The 23,485-nt window shown below is 36.9% G+C and overlaps 2 protein-coding genes across 2 annotated transcripts in view; one reads left to right on the top strand and one right to left on the bottom strand.

The window, feature by feature from the left end:
* The window catches only part of slc30a9 (solute carrier family 30 member 9), a 990,624-nt gene that overhangs the window by 421,617 nt on the left and 545,522 nt on the right, over window positions 1–23,485 (top strand). The gene's annotated exons all lie outside the window — the stretch shown is intronic.
* Window positions 1–23,485, bottom strand: part of atp8a1 (ATPase phospholipid transporting 8A1) — a 338,290-nt gene that overhangs the window by 127,924 nt on the left and 186,881 nt on the right. Inside the window, 6 exon segments of the mRNA XM_051928331.1 lie at window positions 1,858–1,889; window positions 1,892–1,996; window positions 5,540–5,624; window positions 8,587–8,656; window positions 9,935–9,984; window positions 14,902–14,984. Of these exon segments, the coding sequence (XP_051784291.1) occupies window positions 1,858–1,889; window positions 1,892–1,996; window positions 5,540–5,624; window positions 8,587–8,656; window positions 9,935–9,984; window positions 14,902–14,984 (425 nt within the window).

Below are 23,485 nucleotides of genomic sequence, written 5' to 3'. Positions count from 1 at the left end.
GAATAGTTTGGCCATTCCGTGGACCATTATATTGTTACAGGTTAATTACAATCAGATGCCTTAAACTAATAAACAATATGTGGTTAATTTCAGTGTATATGATAAAGCCGCGTCAGGGATGTGGATCTAAAAAGAAAGGGAAACCACACTGGAACAAAAGTACTGCTTGGCGCTGGGTACCACCAATTTGCAAAAATGAGCGGAGAACTTGCGTACGCCAAGGATTTAGCTAGCGTGAAAATGTGCGTGGCTTTACGCCAAGTTTAGGTTTTATACATCGCGATTTGAGCGTGGAAAAGGGAGTACGCAACGTTTTTGTGTGTACGCACCATTTATACATGAGGCCCCAGGTCAGCAACTGCAGTCGACAAGACTGACATCCTCTTCGACTAGAAGTTATGTAATGTAACATCAGCTTTAAATGTGACTGGGCAGACAACTGGCAAAAAGGCAATAGTATCATTAATTTGATGAAAATACAATTAGACAAGTGCTTCTTTCTAGAGTTGAAAAATGATATTTTTGAAAACCAGTACCCAAAAAGAAATCAGACATAGGACTTGAAGATGAATATCTGTATATAATATCTGTAATCTGTACACTTTTTTTTAGTAAAGATAGAACAAGATAAGCCTTTATGTTGTTAATTAAGAAAACCAATTAGACAACAAAGCTGTAACATGGTCCGGCCAAACAGATTTAAGTTATTACACAATTTCATCTATATAAAAACTGTTAGTGAAAAGATTAATATGTAATGAAGCCTTATTTTACAACACTGTATAAATAACAGCCTTACTGCAACTAGATGTCTGATAATATATTGAAGAAGGGGTAAAAAAAATCTGAATATAATATTAACTGGCATGAATGATATTATAATATAAGATTACATAATAACCTCAAGTCTAACTATACCAAAAGAGCCTAAACTAAAGTACTAGTTGCAAAGGAGGAAGCAAAACAAAACAAAAAACAAAGCACCCCTTAGTCCATTGTGGGGCCTACTCATGAAAGTACCCACATTCACCTAGTGGCCAATTTAAAATCCCCAATCAACCAAACCAACATCTCTTTGAGAACACAGGAGGAAAATAGTAAAACCTAAAGAAAATCCATTCCAGACATATTGAGAACATGCAAACTCCACATGGATAACCAACTGACCATTGGATCCATTAGCTGGCAGAGCTAACCACTTTGCCACCATACCACATATTCTATAACACATTATAACCTTAAATTAAAAAGCTATTCTGAAAAAAGTTTTTTTACTCTGCAGTGCACACTTTACTACAGGACATGGTGCACTGTGTACATTTTCTGTCAAATAGTGAAGTTTTTACTAATTTAACTAATACGAAAATACTGTGAAAGTATTTACCCAAAAAAAAGACACAATACCACACAAAAACATAGACACAGTACCAGATAACATAATGAACTGTCTGGCTGTCCATTCTTCCTTTTTCTGGATTCAATTAATGCTATTCAAGATTGGTGGGAGCAACCATCTATCTCTAACACTATGAACAAGGCAGCTACCGATTCTCCACTGGATAATAAACTAAGTAACATAAATTACAAATCAGATCATTGTGAGGACTTTTGTTAAAATGGACACATCCACAGTGTATTAAGAGGGTACAGGAGTAAATCCTTAAGTATTAAAATAGACAAATGCCTGCTGGCTCAAAGATATTTAATATTTCCAACATAAGAAACAATGAACCTACATATCCATTTACCTTTTCATATCATAAAGCAAATTAGCCACTGTTGTACATATCTGTTTGAGTTAAAAAATAAAATATGAACTGCAAAGTTAAATGTTTTACAAAAGAGGAGAAAACCCACCTTTTCAATTAGGTCATAACTTTCCTCCAGTTCAGTGTTCGGTTCTGCATTGCTGTTGATGCACGAAGATAGATTTCTAACCATTCCTGGTAGGCGGTCTCAGATATGTCTACTACAGCAAAGCATAATGTTCTCAGTCCTGAAGAAATCAGAGTAAATTAAAATTACAAAGCAATATAAAATATTCATGTCACTGTGGAATATTTTGATGCTGTTTCAGTAGCTTAATATTAGTAAGAGATATTTTAATCAACCAAAAAGATAATAATAAAATAAAAATAGCAGCTTGTAAATACGTTTTCTTTCTTTTTTGATTTACTATTTAAGGTAAAATAAACCAAGATTTAAAAACCTGACTGTTGTGTTTTATGCAAATTAGCTTGAAATTCAACTTTTATAGTAAAAGTGGTCTTCCTTAAAGTAACATTTTATTGTATTTAAAAATACAATTCTTTTAATCCACATTCATCCTGGCATTGTGGTTGTTTGAACCAGAGACTCTTGTTGTATAGTTATGTCTGGGATTTGGGGACTCTGCTATGCCCTCTACATGTCACAACATTATATATATACTCACACATACATGCAGTATGTGTATTGTAATGAAAGGTAGAGGTGGATGGTTGAGGGATAGGTCCCTCGGGAGGCAGACATTGACTTTCCAGGTCTGGAGGCCTACACAATGTAAAGACAGAGGGAGACTGCCTCCCAGGGATATCTGTTCCTCTAATACGCTGGGTGCAGCATCCCCGTATTGACTTTGTTTGTGCACTGCTGGGCTTCATGGGAGTTGTAGTCCTTTTTGAAGTCCTTGAGTACCAACAGAGATGCAGCAGGGAGGAGGCCCTGCTGTTCTAATGAGGTTCTGTATGACAAGGAAGTGCTTCCTGGAGGCAATATTATGACAATTCCAAGTACATTCAGACCTGATATGAAAAGAATTCGGTCCACCTCACCCAAACAAGTCGTAATTAGGAGAGGAGACAACCAAACTCATCTGAGAAGGAGCAGAGGAAGAAAGGAAAGAAATATAATTATGCTATATGATGGAAGAAGCCTGTATGAAGGTACTTCAATAAATAAAAAATGTTGTGCAGACCTGCCGTAGACTGTAGCTGTATCTAGAGTTTAGCGAACCAAAATGCCCACCATGTGTGCGTGTATAATATATAAATATATATATATATACTATATATATATATATATATATATATATATATATACAGTGCATCCGGAAAGTATTCACAGCGCATACACTTTTTCCACATTATGTTATGTTACAGCATTATTCCAAAATGATTAAATTCATTTTTTTCCTCAGAATTCTACACACAACACCCCCATAATGACAACGTTGAAAAAAGTTTACTTGAGGTTTTGCAAATTATTAAAAATAAAAAAATTGAGAAAGGCATATGTACATAATTATTCACAGCCTTTGCCGTGAAGATCGAAATTGAGCTCAGGTGCATCCTGTTTCCCCTGATCATCCTTGAGATGTTTCTGCAGCTTAACTGGAGTCCACCAGTGGTAAATTCAGTTGACTGGACATGATTTGGAAAGGCACACACCTGTCTATATAAGGTCCCACAGTTGACAGTTCATGTCAGAGCACAAACCAAGCATGAAGTCAAAGGAATTGTCTGTAGACCTCCGAAGCCGGATTGTCTCGAGGCACATATCTGGGGAAGGTTACAGAAAAAATTCTGCTGCTTTGAAGGTCCCAATGAGCACAGTGGCCTCCATCATCCGTAAGTGGAAGAAGTTCGAAACTACTAGGACTCTTCCTAGAGCTGGCCGGCCATCTAAACTGAGCGATCGGGGGAGATGGGCCTTAGTCAGGGAGGTGACCAAGAACCCGATGGTCACTCTGTCAGAGCTCCAGAGGTCCCTCTGTGGAGAGAGGAGAACCTTCCAGAAGGACAACCATCTCTGCAGCAATCCACCAATCAGGCCTGTATGGTAGAGTGACCAGACGGAAGCCACTCCTTAGTAAAAGGCACATGGCAGCCAGCCTGGAGTTTGCCAAAAGGCACCTGAAAGACTCTCAGACCATGAGAAAGAAAATTCTCTGATCTGATGAGACAAAGATTGAACTCTTTGGTGTGAATGCCAGGCGTCACGTTTGGAGGAAACCAGGCACCGCTCATCACCAGGCCAATACCATCCCTACAGTGAAGCATAGTGGTGGCAGCATCATGCTGTGGGGATGTTTTTTCACCGGCAGGGACTGGGAGACTAGTCAGGATAAAGGGAAAGATGACTGCAGCAATGTACAGAGACATCCTGGATGAAAACCTGCTCCAGAGCGCTCCTTGACCTCAGACTGGGGGCGACGGTTCATCTTTCAGCAGGACAACGACCCTAAGCACACAGCCAAGATATCAAAGGAGTGGCTTCAGGACAACTCTGTGAATGTCCTTGAGTGGCCCCAGCCAGAGCCCAGACTTGAATCCGATTGAACATCTCCGGAGAGATCTTAAAATGGGTGTGCACCGACGCTTCCCATCCAACCTGATGGAGCTTGAGAGGTGCTGCAAAGAGGAATGGGCGAAACTGGCCAAGGATAGGTGTGCCAAGCTTGTGGCATCATATTCAAAAAGACTTGAGGCAGTAATTGCTGCCAAAGGTGCATTGACAAAGTATTGAGCAAAGGCTATGAATACTTATGTACATGGGATTTCTCAGTTTTTATATTTTTAATAAATTTGCAAAAACCTCAAGTAAACATTTTTCACGTTGTCATTATGGGGTGTTGTGTGTAGAATTCTGAGGAGAAAAATTAATTTAATCCATTTTGGAATAAGGCTGTAACATAACAAAATGTGGAAAAAGTGATGCGCTGTGAATACTTTCCGGATGCACTGTATATATATATATATATATATATATATATATATATATATATATATATATATATATAAAGCGCAAAGTTCGGTGATTCAGTTTGCATATTTATACCTAGAAATCCACAAAAGGAGAAAATGAATCGCATATTTTACTTTTATTTCTGAGCTTTAATACCTATGAGGTGTCATCATCAGACAAATAGGAATTAAAGGCAATATATAGCAAATGAAGAAGGTGGGGGTACTTTAAGACCATCAACCTCAGAACCCCACCTTTCTAATCCTCCCCCTATAATACCCACCGACCCCGCCCCCCTCTTCCCCTGAGAATAACTTCAGAAAAAATAAATTTGATAGATTTAAATAAATATAGAAATAATCCAGTAATAAAATCAGGGCTCAAGTTTCACCTATTAGGCAAAAAAACTAAATAAAAAAAACCAAAACAAAAAACATGCAATCATGAGAACAGAATAACACCAAATGCCTTAACTGTGATAGCACAGGCAGAGAGACTAGAGATTGCCAAAGAAATAAATCCCCTTGAATATTCTGAGCTCGCTGCCTTTATTCATCTGGGTTATTTGTGTTGCATGGCTGCCTAACTCATGTTACCAAGTGCTTCTTTAAACAACAGCCTTGGCAACTCTTATTTCTTTATGCTGTCACAGGGTATTCATGTCTTCAATCAGCTACGCACATAAACACCAATGTCAACGAAGATCCAGCACAGGATGATAATATGAGTTTGGTACAGCAAATCTGTTACTTAATATATTAGTATAGATGTAAGAACGTTAGTTTGAAATTCTTATAAAACATGATACTTTTACCTTCTGTTGCAAACTGCTCTAGATGTTTTAAAGTTATTTCCTTATACCTGGAACTGTCTGCAAGCCGTTCATATATTACTGTGTCCTGCAAAAAAAAGACAATAATAATTAGAAAAATAACAACTTGGAAATATATGTAAGAAATGTGTACTATAACAATTAATATAGTAAATACTGCTTTAATCCATTTTCTAACAAGAAGATTATAAATATGCTTTTATATTATAGAATGTTTTTGTAAATACCTAGCAAACAAAAGAAGATTGTGAGATTAATGAAGACTCACTCAAAACACTAATTTAATACATTATTTTAGGATGATATGGAATTATTTTTGTCTCGCAGTACATGGGGTCAGACTTGGATACAGGGTTTAAATGTAATTTACATAAAGCTTTCTGTACAATAAACATCCTTGTACTTATTCTTAGCACCACGGGGTCCGAATGTGATCCATAGGTCTGAAAGACTGGATACGTACAGTAGTTACTCTTGGGCTAACAGACTCATCTGACTTTTACACACATGTAAATAAATTTGAAAAATGTTACTTTACAGGCATCTGTGCATAGTACAGAACTAAAAGATTAAACAGGAAACATGCTCTGCTAATTCTAGTAAGTGCTTTTTCTTTACTTATAACTGAGAAGACTAAAAGCTTTGTTCTGTCTACTTCAGCCACAAATTGTTCTAGGTGTGTTGCACTCTGAGCCCTTTGAACTAAGGATTAAGTAGGATAACTCTCCATGGTGCTGAAACAAGCCAGTTCTATAAAGGAAAATACTGTATCATGTTAAAAGGCTTAAACATAAACAACAGATTAACAATAACAAGCCAGACAAATTTAATAAATAATAAATGTTCCAGGAAACAGCTACAGAATTCATTAATAATTTTACCAGTTTCCATCCATCTCTCACTTTAACGGTCAATGTTTCCACCACAATTCTACCACTTTCAGAAATTAGTCTTTCTATGAGCTTTCCAGGACTTAAAACCTCTATCTATCACAATCCACCTGACTCACGCAGTTGTGTTCTCTATAGTTTCTTTCATCTCTGACATGCTAAAAAAAGGTGAGAATGAGAATTTCGTTATTGATAGAGGACACCCTTATAATGTTGCGGACAGAGCTCTCAATCAAGTAAGGAGTAGACATTGTAACATCCACTCTAAGAGGAACCCAAAAAAAAAAACCCTGCCATCCTGCTGATCCTTCCATTTTACCCTAACACTCTCTCTCTCCCACAGGTCATTAAACAAAATTTCCCTATTTTGCAGACTGTTCCTTCAACAGGAGCCATTTTTCCTAACCTTCACTTGATCTTCTTTTGTCAAACACCTAACTTTCATGAACTTTTCATCCACAGCCAGTGGAGTCATATTCTCCACCAGGCACTTTCAGTTCTAACAGGAGCCACTGTGTCACTGGCAAATATATCACTAACAGTACAAAAGCCTGCTGTAGAAACACTTCACATCCCTTAAACATTGCCACACTGATCTCCATTTGTGCTCTTTCACAGGGTTTCAAAGACACTTATGTCCAAAATTCCATAATTAAAAACTCTTAATGGTTTCAGTAGATGCAGGTGTAAAGTATTGGTATATATTTTTTCGACTGACTTTTTTTAACATGTAATAAATGTTCTATTAAATAATTGTGCACATGGGCAAGCCTCTTCTCCAGCAAAATTCTTGCTAACGCAATACTCAAATAGACTGAGCTTTTTAGCAGGTAATCACCCTTCACTCACTGGCTCATCTACACGGCCAAAACTGCTTCCAAGCAAACTCAGCACAAGACATGGCTTCTTCCTGTCCAATGTTCCTGTTTTCAGTGACTCACCATTCAGTTCTAACCACATTGTATTCTGGGTAACATTCTTCATGGGTTGGCCTCACTTACTACACATTGGTATATGTAGTAGGCGGTCTCGCTAAGGAAAACACACGTAAGAAATTTAAAAGGTTTTTTGTCTCTAGTGAGGACTTTGATTGTGTTGTTGCAATCACTGCAAAGATGCCACAATTTACAAGGATCCTTGCTTGCATAATAATACAAGTACTGAAGGAGAGTGTCATCACTCCACCCTGTATCTTATGTAAATTGAACCTGTTTTGCACAGCATATAATTGGAAGCAGAACAGAAGTTTGAAACAACAGAGGGGGTGTTGTCTACTGAGGGGAAACTGATGGCTAATTCTATCCTCTATAAGACTACCTACCATTTAGATTTTCCTATGTCTGCTACAAATATCTAATACTATCTTTTCTGTATCAATTAATGTAACACATATTTGTAGATGTCCATATACAACAGAAAATGACAATGTCATTGCCCATTCTATTCCAGCAAACTCATTTTGTCCTATGGTAAAGCAGTATATACTGATGAACAGATACTCCATACAAAAGGACAAAATATCAAGGGTTTGTGATGTGTAAAATGTGAGTAACACAGAACCCCGTTATTCAAAAACTAAGTTCCAGTTAAAAACAAATGTATGAGAAGAATCAAACTGACATGTACTGTTCAACATTTGTATTTTTTCACAAAAATCTTCCTTGATTTTAGTATCTTTGTTCACAGAATTGAATCTTTTTTCAATTTTTCTAGGCAAGTAAAATAATATTTAAGCAGACTACATTAGAGCTCAGCAGTCCAAAGACTGCTTTCTTATGAAATTTTGAAAAATATATATATATAATTCAACAGAATGAAAAGTGTGGTTACAAATTTATTAGCAATTCCACTACAGTTTGAAAATTTTCATATTACAAAATGAAAATATGGCTCTGAAATGGCAGCAGAATTAATAACATCCTGCTTAGAATCATATTTACTCTATTTCAAAACTCTCTATTTAACCATTTATTTATTTATTTTCTCTTACTTTTTCATAAGTAATTGACTGTTGTGTTCCTGCCTTGCACCCAATGCTTGCTGGGATAGGCTCCAGTTTTCCTGTAAATCTGCACTGGATAAGTGGATTTCAAAAATGGACTGGCAGATGAATGAATATGTCAGAAACAAATAACTTACAGCTCCCTTGCAGTAGAGTCTTATTCCTCCAGATGGTGTGCGTACAATCACAGACATCCTTTTTCTATTGCTATAATAAAGCAAATTTGAAAGTTATGAATATTAAATACAACAAATCTCTTGGGAATGTAAACCTCCTACACTAATATATGCTTCTATTTCTACAATTCATTTTATGTTTCATTTTTATAAGGCTATATATTTACTTTCCATCTAATTACATCTACTCTTATCATAAAATAATTCTCAAAAGCATTTAAATATGTTTGCAGTTGCCAGATGAATCAGCGATGAAACACAATGCGATTTTGGAGTTGGGGAAACCCTGGTGGGTTGGGTAGATGGAGTAACTGAATCACTATATATGAATAACACAGCTTTCTGAGGGCTTCACCAGAATGACATGAAATCACTCTTTATGGAAAATTGTAACATTAATATAATTTATTAGGATGCAGACCCAGGAAGAGTGGTATAATTATCTTGTGGTGTTCTTCATGAGAAAGTATTAAGGTGATCATGAGATTGACTAATAAATCAGTGCAAAAGAGTAGTGCTGTGCACATTAAATTGGCCTTGGTGGTGAAAAGGATTCTAAGGCCTATAAGATACCTTTTCCACTTTACACATTAAATTACACCTATGGTCACAAGTTCTGGATTAGTGACCAAAAGAATGATATTGTGAGTTCAGTTGGCCAAAACGTGTCTCCTGTCACACGGTTTCTATGCTCACTCCCTGTGGTAATTAGAGTTTGTAATCTATATGGTGTACAAGGCAGAGCTCATTGGAAGATGAGCCAGAGGTAGACCAAGGACTCACTCGAGGGATTACATCTCTATACAATAGTCGAGAGGTGTTGGGGGATTCCCAAGAAGTTGGAAGAAGTTCCTGAGGATAGGGTGGCCTGTTCTGTTCAGCTAAGTTGGTTGCCTCCATGAGTTGCCTCCAAGTTAAAGTGAAGTTTTTGCAGCATCACAGAGAGCCAGTATGTAAAAGGTGCAAAACAGAAACCAGCCCTTGTTGGGATACCAGTCTATGTCATGGAACAATGTTATACACATCCACCGTCACTAATATTGGGACTATTTTAGAGTTCACAATTAAGCCAATATGCACATTTTTAGGATATGACCAAAAACTGTACAACACAAGAACAAAATAAAACAAACTGTGAGTGGACTGGAAATCAACTATAGGAACATGGAATAATGAGGGAGCCATTCCAACTATTGGCCATTGTCTTCCATTCTTATTTAAATTATTCATTTAAACAAAATGTATCAGACAGACAGAAACACATTAACAACAAAAATCCTTTTTTGAACACTATACAGTACTAGCTTACCTTGTGAATTCCAAAACATTTAATAGTTCATATCGCTCCTCTTGGTCAAGCTGTAGAAATAAAGCATACATAGATACAGAAATAAAACACACTTAAAGTATATCATAATTTGTTTAAAAATATATATATACATACACATGTGGTATTCCACATACAGAGAAAAGAAAAGCTGACAGTTTTTTCACTGTTCTGTATTTCAGTTTGCCCATATATTTTGTATGGGCCAGACACAGTGTTTGTCATTATACAATTCTGTAAAGAGGTATTTACTCTCAGTCTGCCAAAATTACCCCAGGGGCACAGTGAAAACAAATTCAAGAAGTCACACAGGGTCCCAGAAGAATATCTAAAGAACCACAGGCCTTGCTGTCCTAAGCTAAGGTCAGTGTTTATGACTCCACAATAACAAAGAGACAGAATATAAATGAGATTCATGGGAGCAAATCAATGTGGAAACCTCTGCTATTCAAGAGTAATGTCTTGCATAGCATTTGCAAAGAAACACCTGGATGATTCCCAAACTTTCTGGAATAGCATTCTATGGAAAATAATACCCAATAAAGAACCCTTTGGACATCACAGATATCACAATGTCTGGCATAAAGCTAATACAGCCATTGGTAGTGCATGGGAGATACTTTAACCTGCTGAAAGATCTCAAGTGATAGGCCTTAGCCTGAAAGTCTTGTTGAGGGAAATATCCTTGACTTTGTGATAATGATTTAATAACATTTTCTGTGTGTTTTGAGAAACTGCAAAAATTCATAACACGCTGCTAACAGAGATGAGAATAATGGGAGGGATAGGGAGAGTGGCTGCCTTTTGTAAAAGAAGACAGTTCTTTTTCAGCTGCTATGGACACTTGCAAGAAGCACTCAGATCAGTTGCTGCTTGGTGAAACAATTGACACTTTTACAAAGAGCTTTGTCTCCGCACAATAAATCTGTTTCTTTTTATTTTTCAATTGAGTATATGTAATTTGTAACTAAGGAACTTGGTCATTTGGGTATTTTCATCAGCGTTTTGCTAACTTTTACAAGACTGCATGAAAACTAAAAAACCCCAGCTTATATGATTCTTTGTACTGCTTTATATTTGCTGATTCTGGTTTTGATTCAAATAAACATTGTTTTTTTAATGTGAAAGCCTGAAAGCCAGTGTCTCTGTTTGTCTACACTTCATAAAATGGCAAATATTACTAAATAGTAGACTGCTGGGAAGTTAGATTGTTCATCCCTTGTTTAACTGAAGTCCATTAAGGGCAGGAGAGGTCACTCTTGTGAAGCCCTCTGTTGGTGATTAACTGAATCCCTCTGTGAAGGCCACTGTTGAACTAAGAGAGTGAAAATAAAGACAATCCCAGTCAGTAAAGCAGCCTATAATTGAGACCCCTAGGTTTGAAATAATATAAAATAAGATAAAAAAGGCATTCAAAATGCCTTCATGCATAATATTATGAGGACTTGGAGTTAAGAAAGCCTAAATCAGTTAGCTGGGAATCGACCTAATGGACTAAAAGAGAGCTGAAGAAAATACTAATATTTGAAGAGTTTTAAAGGAAGTAATTGCTGTACTTCCATTGGTAGAAAAGCTACATTTTTTTCAGTCAAATTTCAACTGCTCATATAGCAGTACATTTTGCTCAGCTATAAAAAAACCCTGATAGTTATCAAATGTTAATAGCAATAAAACTGGTTTAGAACTGCTTAAGAAAGTCCTGGGAATTAAATAAAAATATGCAGCAGATGCTGTATGTCTTCTATGCCACTTGCGGCTTCTCTGTTTTAACAACTAGGCAGAAAGCAGAGAGGGCAAGTACAGTAGGTTAAACTATATTTAGTGAAAATGATGTGTGTTCAAATGTATATTATTCTGAAAGTCTGAGCTACCCATAAAGGCTATAGATACTTGTAGTTTCCTTTTTTTAAGCCTGTCTTGTATGCCAAAAGGTTACAAATACAGATGGGCCACTGCTGAACAACTAAGACAAAGCACAGCATACTGTAGTCACTGTCCAGAGGATAATGCTTCTGTAAAGTTTTAAATCTATTGTTCACATTGAATAAATCCAGCACAATATGGGAACTGACAAGATTATTCATCATCTGATTAGCTATCATAAATTAGTTAAAATGGTAATTTCCCTGTTAATTTCAGTAACTAGGTCAAAAGATTTACCATAGCACCTTTAAGTTCTGAATCTTGTTAGGTGAAAACACCTCTGAGCTGGGAAAACAGGATGCTGAAGTGTTAATAAGTAACAGAAAATGTGAAGAAATATATTCTCTGCTTACAAGGCAGTTCACACATATGCTAAGCAGCACATCACCCAGTAATTTGTTTGCTATTTTCATCCTCCTTGTTGGGAGAAGGTTCTTGTGCTTATTGGGCGATTCTGCCTCATGATTTTTAACCCTACAAAATTTATGTCTCTCTCTAGAACTTTTGGTACAGTGGGGTAGTGGTTAGATCTGGTACCTCTTAGCTCTAATTCAAATTCTATCCTGGTCATTGTCTGACTTGAGTAGGCATATTCTTACGATATCTACACTGGTTTTTCTAAAGTCAAGCCTAGTTTAGCTTCCACATGCCAAAAAATTGCGTGTTAGGACAATTGACAACTCTACACAGACACAGTGTGGCTGTGAGTAAGTGCGCCTTTGTGATTAACTAGCAGTTTGTCTAGGATTATTTCCTGTCTTACTTCTGATGCTGCTAGAATACACTAAATACAATGACTGAGAGGGTATGGAAAAAAGAAATGAATGGCGGTTTCCACAAGTATGTGTTGGATGGATATGACAGAAAATTATTTTATTCTATGACTCAAAGGAATTGATAGAATTGACCCAGCAGCATCCCTTCAATTAAATAGTAAATCATATACTTAAGGAAACCAATAGAAATTAAGGGAAGGACATTGAAGACTGAAGCCTCGAATCACTGCTTAAAACAAATATTTATCAAAATATGGAGAAATCTAGCAAGTCATCTAGTTAAAGCAGATGCCTTAACAAATAAAAGGTATCTGGGAGAGGTATTAGCCAACCAAGCAGGCTTCATGAACTGAATGGTCTATTCTGATTGGTGAAACTACCAATGTTCTCAAGCTAATCTTTTCCAATATTTTTTAAAAGGGAAACTAGAAATCTTGAAGACTTTACGAAAATATTAAAGAAAAGGCTAGCATCGATCATTACTAAAACATTTTTATATTTATGTGCTGACAAGACACACCACACTGGTTCATATATTTTACAACTTCTAATCATTTTTATATGTATTATAATTTGCTTTGTAAATCACCTTGGATAAAGGTGTCTGCAAAATAAATAATAATACTAATAATAAGACCAAGATTTGATGGAATTGAGGTTTTCAAAAAACCCTTTAGAATAACTGACACAGTATTGTCACATAACCAGTTAGGAGCAATAGTCACTTTTGTTTGCTTTCTGAAATTATTTTCACTGCAAAGCCCCTGGACCCTGAACCACAAAAACGTGTTTGACAATTAATGAATGATACATGAGTAGTTAAATAGAAAAATAGCAAAATTCAACAAAACAAGTTTATGCATTCCATAAATCTTAACTTAGTAAACATTACACAAACAAAATCACTTAACACAATAGTGAAAGAAGGGTGCAAGGTGGTGCAGTAGCTAGTGCTGTGAGTGAGTGAATGAGTGCGTGAGTGAGTTCTGTGATGGACTTGTTTCCTGTCCAGAGTTCATTATTTCTTTGCACTCAGTACCATTAAAATGGATGAAAGAATAGAGTTTACAACAACACATAATATTGATATAAACCACATTCTTATTTACAAAAATAATCTTTCATTATTTAAATTACAATACATTATACTAATTGGGGACGTAGTACCACTCCTTGCAACAGTATTTTGAATTTGTAACTTGCAGAATTTAACATTTGTGGACTGGCAGCAAGTCTCTCATGAACTTGTCTTACAAAACTAGACAGTAGAGAAAAGCCAAGCAAAATGACACCTTTTATTGGCTAACTAAAAAGATTACAATATGCAAGCTTTCGAGGCAACTCAGGCCCCTTCTTCAGGCAAGATGTAATCAAACTAGACAGTCATACCATAATAACATGCAACATTTATAATTAGATTAATTCTTGAAGTTTGGAACAGAGACAAACGACTAACCTATGGGACCAGTGGGGGTCTTGCTTGATCCAACTCCTCACTTATCACCCATAAACATTACAGTCTTGTCCCAAACGTTTTTATTTACAGAAAAAAGGGTTCCAGGGGGGTACAGAGAACAGGTTACATACAGGGAAAACAATAACCCCTCACCACTTCAGGCCTATATTCCATCCCTGGCCTACCTTTCTCTTTCTCTCTCCATTCACACCAATGATACTGGAAGGCTTCTCTCTTCTTTCTCTACTTCTTTGACAGTCAATTATTTACCTTCATTTCACTCATGTTTCTAAGCTCACCTGTCTGATAGGAGGAGGCATTTTTTAAAGTGTAGCCCTTGACGGCTTCTGGGGTTATGGCTAATTGGCCCATCAACTGCTCTGGTCATCCCTGACCCTTTGTGAAGCATACAGCCATCTACTTAAAGGGCCAGGGGCACCTACTTTTGGCTGTAGTAGCTTCTTGCTGATCCCACATTCCTGGGAGGACAAATAAGTGATCTCTAGTTCTCCTTTGACCACTTTCACTGAACCATCTGGGGCATGTTTCTAAATCCCGGATAACTCCTTCACTTCGAGACCAAGCCACAGACGGCCGATTTGCTTCCTGTTTGAGCAGTGGTCCTAACCAGCTCCTTGACCAAAAAAAAAAAAAACCCTACAGTGCACCTCCACACCATTCTGATCTTCACAACAGATACCAACGACATCTTTAACCAGGGCATAAAATGTCTCAAAATGGACAGTAAAAAATAAAGCACAAAGCAGAAAAAACGATTATTATGAACTACTTACAGCTTCAATTATCACAGAGTCCGGAGTTCTTCCAGAGAACACAAAGCCCAGGTTTCTAGCAGCTCTTACTAAAGCCCCCTCATCTGTAAAAAATGGACAAACAATCAATATTTAAACATTCTTCAAGAATGTAATTCCATGTTTGATTCATTTAAAATAAAATAAAGAAAGCAATGTAAGAGACGTGTAACATTATATCATTTAAAACATTAAATAACTATGGGTGATTAGTAATTGAGTTATCCATGACACGTCTGGGAAAATGAACACAGGATAACAATAATTTTCTAGATAGCCTTTGTAAAATTAAATATATAATACAGTACTGCATTATACTCCTAAGCAAACCTTTATGGGACTTCAATTCATCCTCGTTCATACTTACTTGTGTCATGTTCATGTTTGACAACGCATGTATGGATGTGTGTAAGGAGGGAAAATCAATAGTTCTGTCTGAGGGGAATTGCTGGTTTGTATTTTTAGAGCAATAGGTCATGCTTCTACAAAGGAAATTGTTTTACTATAACATATTTATTATTAAACTGAAAAGGAACATTGAGTGACCTGCTGTGAAGTATGAAGTGGTCAGAATGATGGTCAAATATCTAAAAGTGAAAGGCCATGGTTTTCTTCTGCAAAAGAGCGGACTTCCCATTTTGGATGACAAGTAAGCCTGCAATTCTCTAGAGAATCGTAAATCCAAGAATGGCAATCAGTTTCTGTTCCATCCGATATTTGGTTGGATGACATATCATGGAGGGTGGGTGCGTCTGGGGAAATGTCATTTAATTAAATAAGCATATCTGTACTAAAGCGGTTTCGTTTTGTGGAGACGTGATTCCGTTGCCTTTGCTGACACCGACTGCTGGCAGAGTGGAGCACAGCAAGTTTAGTGTACAGGTTGTGGTGTTCGTGTGCCAGCCATTGAGTCTGGGAAGCCGCTGGGTTTGAGTCTGTGACCGTTATGTGATCTATATTACTGGCACAGTGGATTAGAGCAAGTGTAGTGTACAGGTTGTGTTGTTTGGGCGCCACCTACTGACTCTGGGAAGCCGCTGCGTTTGACTCTGGGGTGTGCGCCACGGTGCAGTACGTATGCGCCTAGGTGGGAAGCCGCTGCTTGATGAAATATCATGAAGGGTGGGTGCGTCCTGGGACAGTTCATTTCAACGAGCTTGTTATTAGTTTTCTTCATGCAGTCTCGTTTTTGTTTTTTTATGGCTGTGTCGTCGTATATGCGGTGGTGTGGGCAGTCGCGTCTGGGCGGCTGTACAACCTGGCGTGCACGCTTTACCTCATGTTTAGTTCACAGGTCGTAGGCTTGGTAAAGTTTCCATTTAATTCAATAACCCTATTTGAACTAAAGCGGTTTCTTTGTGTGGGCGCCTTCGTTCATTCTGCTGGCACAGTGGAGTAGAGCAAGTCTAGTTTACAGGTTGTGTTGCTTGGGCGCCATCCAACAGACTCTGGGAAGCCGCTGCGTTTGACTCTGGGGCGCCGCGCCGCAGTGCGCATGCACTTCGGTGCATCCGCCGCGTCCGCCGTACATAAATTAACTGTCGTTTAGTAATATAGATAATAAACAAATCCCCATTGTCAAGTTTAAAGTTAGGTACATCGGGGGATTATTTATGAAGCATGGGCAATTCATAAGACTGACCAGCAGATCAGGGCACCATTTTAATGGTTGTGGTCTTGGTAGTTGTTCATGGTGGTAAAACTAGGGAAAGTTTTGGGATAAAACATTTTTGTTTATAATTCAACATACACCCGTATCACCAATATACTGTATGAATGACAAACCATGAGAAGTGACAAGTTCTCTGTAAAAATGTGAATTTCAGCCAGAGGAAACAATTCAGGACATCGTGACTTTCAGCAATGATACCTGCTAGATATCTTTTAATGTTAGGATATCAAAGCAGAGGCCACTGAGAGCAGATCCTAAGCAGATATAGAACACCCTGGAGCATTTATACTGTGTCTAGCAATCAGATCAGCACCTTTTGAAACTGCAAATTAATTGATGAAACACTACAAAAATGCCCCCTGCCATGTTTCTCCAATTACTCAACAATGCACAGAAAATGCAAAATAAATGACTTAACAATGAATAAATCTTGTATGTCTAAATAAAATGTGTAATACGTTTTCAAAATATTTAAACAAGAACACAGAGAAACCATAGACACTTGGAACTAGCTACCAAGTAGGTTGGTAGACAGTAAGATTTTAGGAACTTTCAAAATTAGACGTGATGTTTTTTTAGAAGAATTAAGTGGATAGGACTGGCAATCTTTGTGGGCCTGAATGGGCTGTTCTCATCTAGATTGTTCTGTTCTTATTCTGTTTTCCAGAATTGTCAGTTTTAGTGAATACTTATAACAAATGTACTTTATGGGACAGCAAACTGAATTCACAATTTTGACCGCCAAATGTAAACATTATAACATGACATTTTCAGACTTATTTAATCCAATTTATGATTGTAGGGGGTAAGAGCATATCACAGCATCTTCAGTGGCAATGCAGAAACAACCCTGGGACAGGGTGCCAGTCCAATGCAGGGTCCAGACTCGTACAGCCATATTCACATTGACATTGGCCAACCTAACAATTGACAGCTAACTGAATATGCATGTGGGGGAACCAAAATACAGAGAGAATAACCACTATGATGTGGAAAGAAGTGCCTCATTCAACTATTAGCACTGGGCTTACTTTCTTCCTTCTTGAAATAAGAAATAATAAGATCAAAATTATAATGCATAAAGCATTACATCACACCTGTAATATAATCAAAGAATGTTCCAACTAGAGATATGCTAAAACAGTTTAATGTCCTTAAGGGCTGCCGTGAATGAAAAAAAAAAAAACATGAGCCTGTGTCTCCTGAACAGTAAGGGAAATGTTACTTTTAAAAGCAACCTAGTTACATTACTCATTACTTACAAAAAAAGTAACTATACTATGTAATTACTTATTTTGAAATGGAATGTGGCACAAACAATACATTACTTTTGAAATAATTTTTCTTCTTTTGTGTGAAGAGCTGCACATTTCACTGACCAGCATTTCTTATTAAATCCTAAGCCCTTTAATGAGCCTTCATGAAACTGAGTAGAAACACAGCCACGTGTGATAATTTTCTTGTGTTTTATAAATAAGGTTACTCCTTCATGATCTGTGAAGAAATAACATCCATCCCCTTTTTACATCCCCAACTGAAATGATCCCCAGAAGATCTGAAGTATAAACATACCACCCATTTACACTGTTTCAATATATCTATAGCAAATAGATAAAAATTAAACCGACACTTTTTTAAATAGGTTTCTGTTAGTGGATTACACATAATACACTTTTTCTGCTTTGTTGTGTGATTAAGCCCTGCAAAGGAGCAGTTTAGTAGTACACTTACTCTTTGTACACTAGGTGCTGCATAGACATTTTTCTTCAATCAAATAAGTATTGTGTTAAGTTACTCATTACTTTAAAAAGTAATCTGACTACAAAATGCAGATTCTTTTCAACACGTTACTGTGCTTGAGATTGTGCTACTGAGCTTAGCACTGTTTGTTCAGTGTAAAGATAGCACATGCACGGGCTAAGAGAGCACAATGGACATGCACAGACTACCGAATCCTTAAGTGTATCACAGTGGCCAATTTATACGGATGCCCACAGAGAAAGCTACATCTGTTAACCAAGTTTCCCAGAAACCAATAACCTGGTTTCTCTAACTGGAATAAGAATTTACATGCCACTTTAGAAAACAGGTTTCCGTGAATATCTGAATTATTAAAACACATGTAAATATACTGAATGTTACATGACTGGTGAAATTATCTAAACATAATTGCTACATTTTCCAATGTACAATGGAAAACCATATAAAGTATTGCAAAAAAAAAAAAAAAAAAAGACAAGTAGAGACTGAGATTTTCATAATAATATTCAGTGACCCAGCATGCTACATGTAATGTTTTGTACCCCACAAAATCCAATTCTGGGTCACAGGGTAAACTTATTACTGTATACATAAACTATAGACAGAAGTTAATAACTATTGACTTACCAAGGTTACATTTATTGTCATATGCACATAGTACAATTAAATTCTTACTTGTTTGTCTCCTCAGAACAGTTGACAAAAAACAAACAAATAAATAAATAAATAAAATGTTTACATAGCATGCAACATACACAGCATATTATATATAAATAAATATACACACCAATTATATACAATATATACAGTATGTATTACAGTATATATAGTTGCAAGTATTGTACAAATACACTGTCATATTACAATATTTGTTCTTATGATTGACGTTCAACAACCTTATAACTTGATGGACACATCCTCTGAATCTACTGATGTGGGCCCCAATGATACTGTACAGTTTGCCAGAAAGGATGAGTAAGAAAAGCAGCTGAGCAGGACAGCTGCGGTCTTTAATAATCCTGTTTGCCTTTCTAAGAGAGCGAGTGTTACAGATTCCCTGAACAGGCAGCTCAGTCCCAGTAATATTCTGTGTCACCTTCTCCAACCTTCTGCAGTGCTTTAGGACTTTGAACTGAGCAGGTGCCATTACAGGATGTGATGCTGCCAGTGTTGATGGACTCCACTGTACCCCTACTGAAATTCATGAAAACAGATGGGGAATGGCAAGCTGTCTTCAGATGTGTGAGGATGTAGAAGTGCTGGTGAGCCTTTTTGACAAGACGATATGTACTGTTTCCACTTCAGTTCATTAGTAATAGTTACTCCTAGAAATGTAAAGCTTCTCACTCTTTCAACAGATTTCCCTCCAATGTAGATGAGTAACTGTAGTCTGCCTTCTGCTTTCAGAAGTCTTTGCCAGCTTCATGTTTTTGCTGATTTTGTCAGATTGTTGCCCTGGAACCATTAAGTTAGCAGGAACACCACTTCTCTTTAAGCCATCTTACCATTGTTGATGTTTAGGCCTGTGTTGGAAGTATCTTTAAAAAATGTAATGATGGAGTTGGAGCTGTGTTTCGCCACTTCATCAGAGGTGAACAAGGATTGCAGAAGAGGGCTCAGCACAGTACCTTGTGGGGTGCCTGTGTCAAGGGTGAGCATGGAGTATATAATGCTGCCAATCCACACTTGCTGGGGTTTGCCATTTATATGTTGTCTGTCCTAGCATTATAAATGACTGCTCAGAAAACCAAAATAACAAAATTATATACACAAAACTTGCAACACGTCTCCATTCTCCAGAACAATGAGTTAAACATAACTACTGTGCAATTCGGATCAAAATAAATAGCTCTGAATAGAAAATAAACTAAATAACAGTCTGAATTCCATGTACTCTCTTTTAACAGAGGATTGATTTTCTCGTAAAAAACACAACAAAAAGTTAGCATGGCTAGACCTTTCATTTTTCTTTTCTGAAAGACTTTTAAAAGCCAGTGTTCCAATTTTATAGTACTACAGAGAGTACAGGAGTAAACTGATATATTGTATTGCTGTTAAATAACATGCAGCACAAAGAAAATGTTGAACTGGGAATACCTGTTCTCTAAAGAGAGCTGACAATAAGCATTCCTTTTATAGAATTTTAAATTACTAAAAGAAAAAAACAAGATGATTGTGAAATATCAGTTAGGGCTTAGTAGCCAAGAAGTAAAAAGCCGAATATGGCCTTGGATTTCATAAGAGACAAAAATTAGCCATTGACTAAAAGTTACTCGTACTCACTGCCATAGTTCTGGGACTGACCTGATGAGCTTGGCTTTGAAATTCCAGGAGCAAATTAATATAATATACTACTGTTAAGTACCAAAAACAGAATATTGGAATGGGAACAGAGATTACGTCAAAATACTTGAGACAATGCAGTGAAAAAGAAAAAAAAATCATGACTATGTGACCTCAAATGATACTTTTATTCCACTGACTTCTTCCATTTATTAAGAAGGAATTGTATATTTTTAAAGAAAATGCAGATAGAATAATTAATTGCTCATTGTATAACTAATCATTAGAAGAAGTAATTTTTTTTTCTAAAAATATTTATTTTTATACACAAGAAATAATGAGGGAATCCTAAACTGGATTAAAATATTTTATGATAAAAAATAAACAATATCTGTCAATTTTAAAGTGTTAACAAATTATTATTAATAACATGGCAGACTTTGATCAAGTTTCCTAGTTGTATAAGTGCAGAAGAAAATTAAAATATATATATTGTATATAGGGCGGCACGGTGACGCAGTGGTAGCACTGCTGCCTTGCAGTAAGGAAACCCGGATTCGCTTCCTGGGTCCTCCCTGCGTGGAGTTTGCATGTTCTCCCCCTGTCTGTGTGGGTTTCCTCTGGGTGCTCTGGTTTCCTCCCACAGTCCAAAGACATGCAGGTTAGGTGGATTGGCAATTCTGAATTGGCACTAGTGTGTGCTTGGTGTGTGGGTGTGTGTGTGTCCTGCGGTGTGTTGGCTCCCTGCTCGGGACTGGTTCCTGCCTTGTGCCCTGTGTTGGCTGGGATTAGCTCCAGCAGACCCCCGTGACCCTGTGTTCGGATTCTGAGGGTTGGAAAATGGATGGATTGATATTGTACTGTATATATATTGTATAATCTATAATATATATTGTGAATTTCCCCTTGGGATTAATAAAGTATCTATCTATCTATCTATCTATCTATCTATCTATCTATCTATCTATCTATCTATCTAATCATAGTTTAGCCATTATGTCCATTATTTACATTTATTTTTGGAAGCTTCAGATCACATGTACTATTCTCTGTCCAATCTCTTACCCAGTACCCCATTCCAGTAATTTATTAAGTTAAATTCTTGTTTTCCTCTTTATGTGTTCAGGTTTGGGCAAATCAAATTTTTTAAATAATGGGATGTTGCCTCATTTCTAGCCTTAAGGAATTTTCATTACCTACAATAATTAAAACGTTTACATATGATCACAGTTTGCTCTACCTTCAATGTGAAAGGCCATGAGAATTCTAGGTGAATCAAAATCAGTTCTGCTTTCCTTACAAGAGTAGGCTGAAATGCTTACAGCTGAGGCAGCCTATGGGGTTCCAGAAAGAGAGAGTCTCTTCTAGTTATGTGGCCCCAGCAGGATATTAAAAGGGGCAAGTGTAGTATGGGTGCAGCTCACCACTCTATGTGGAATGCTGCCTGAGAGACTACTCTGTGCAATACTTGATGAGTAATAAGAAAGCATTTCCAAACTCAGATAACTTGAGGTGATTCTTTTGCTGTCTTGTACACTTACTGTATCAATTACATTAAAAGAAGCTTTAGCCTAATTTGTTTACTATAGATGAAGATAATACTTCAACAATAATTGATATCTGTAATTGAAGATAACTACTTTCACCTCAAGGTCTTGGATCCTGAATTTGACATTTGTTCCTGGTTCTGAAACCCTCTGTGTGAAGATGTGCTTTCTGACATCCAGTCTTAAATGTACTTTCTGCTAATTTCCCTTGAGGTCCTTGAGTATGAAATTAGCTATTATATTCGTACTGGTGGCAAGCCCATCTCTTTTCAACTAAAACATAGGGACATTTACCACAACTCTAGATTTGGAATGTTCCCATTATTGAGGTCTAGGTTTTCTGCTCCTCCGTCTTCTACTTTCAAATCAGGTTAGTCCTTAAAACAAACAGAATCCCAATATACTCTTATCTTCCTTTCCTCCAATTTATAACTTTTTCCTGCCTGTTAACTCCAAAATATAAGAAGTAACATCTTTATATACAAATCTAGCAGTGTGTGCTCCCCTCTTCTCCCTCTATCTTGTGGTAAACTGTACTTAACAATATCCTTGCATCCTTTAAAACCACAAATTACCAGCATTTTCAAAAGTTGTACATTGTTTGTACCTCACTCTCTGTAAACTTTATGTTACACATCTGGCCACTGATGCCATCTGTCATTTATGCCCTTGGCACTTTTGTTCATACATTTTAGGACTGTCATTGTCTTTGTTTTTTCAACTAATATTTCTAATTGCCTGTCCCCTATTTTCTCTGTTAATATTCATTTTGCCTCATATATTTCTTCTCCTGGACCTCTCTATTCTTTCCCTGCCTCTTACCCAGAAGTGGACATTTTTCCTAGGTACTATCTCTCTCTCTCTCTCTCTCTCTCTGTACTCTCTGTGAACGTTTAGAAGTTTTCTTTCTTTAATTTAGTTTGACCTGAACTTTTGGCAGAGAGATTCAACTAGCTCTAGTGTCGAGATGTGGCAAGCTGTTGTGCATCTAATGTGCAGCTTGTTGGACAGAGGGCTGTGTCTTCTATAAATGTTACTCCCTAATTCTTCTCTTTTCTGATTCTTTACTCTGCTTTTGGGTTTGATGTGTAAATCAACAGCATTTCACCAGTTTACACAGCCATCAATAACTCTCAATCGTTAACAGATCATGGATTTTGGGAGGGTGTGTGCTTTGAGATAGTGGGAAATAGGGTTAGGTGATATTACTGCTATTTGATCACAAAAATATGTCTATTAAATTGAAATAATTCATGTCTATGTTTTGCAGACCTAGCGTTAAAGAAACAAACATCAAGCAGCA

This window comes from Erpetoichthys calabaricus, chromosome 5 (assembly GCF_900747795.2).
Source record: "Erpetoichthys calabaricus chromosome 5, fErpCal1.3, whole genome shotgun sequence".
NCBI classification, from domain to species: domain Eukaryota; kingdom Metazoa; phylum Chordata; class Cladistia; order Polypteriformes; family Polypteridae; genus Erpetoichthys; species Erpetoichthys calabaricus.
This window is presented reverse-complemented; position numbering and strand designations above follow the sequence as displayed.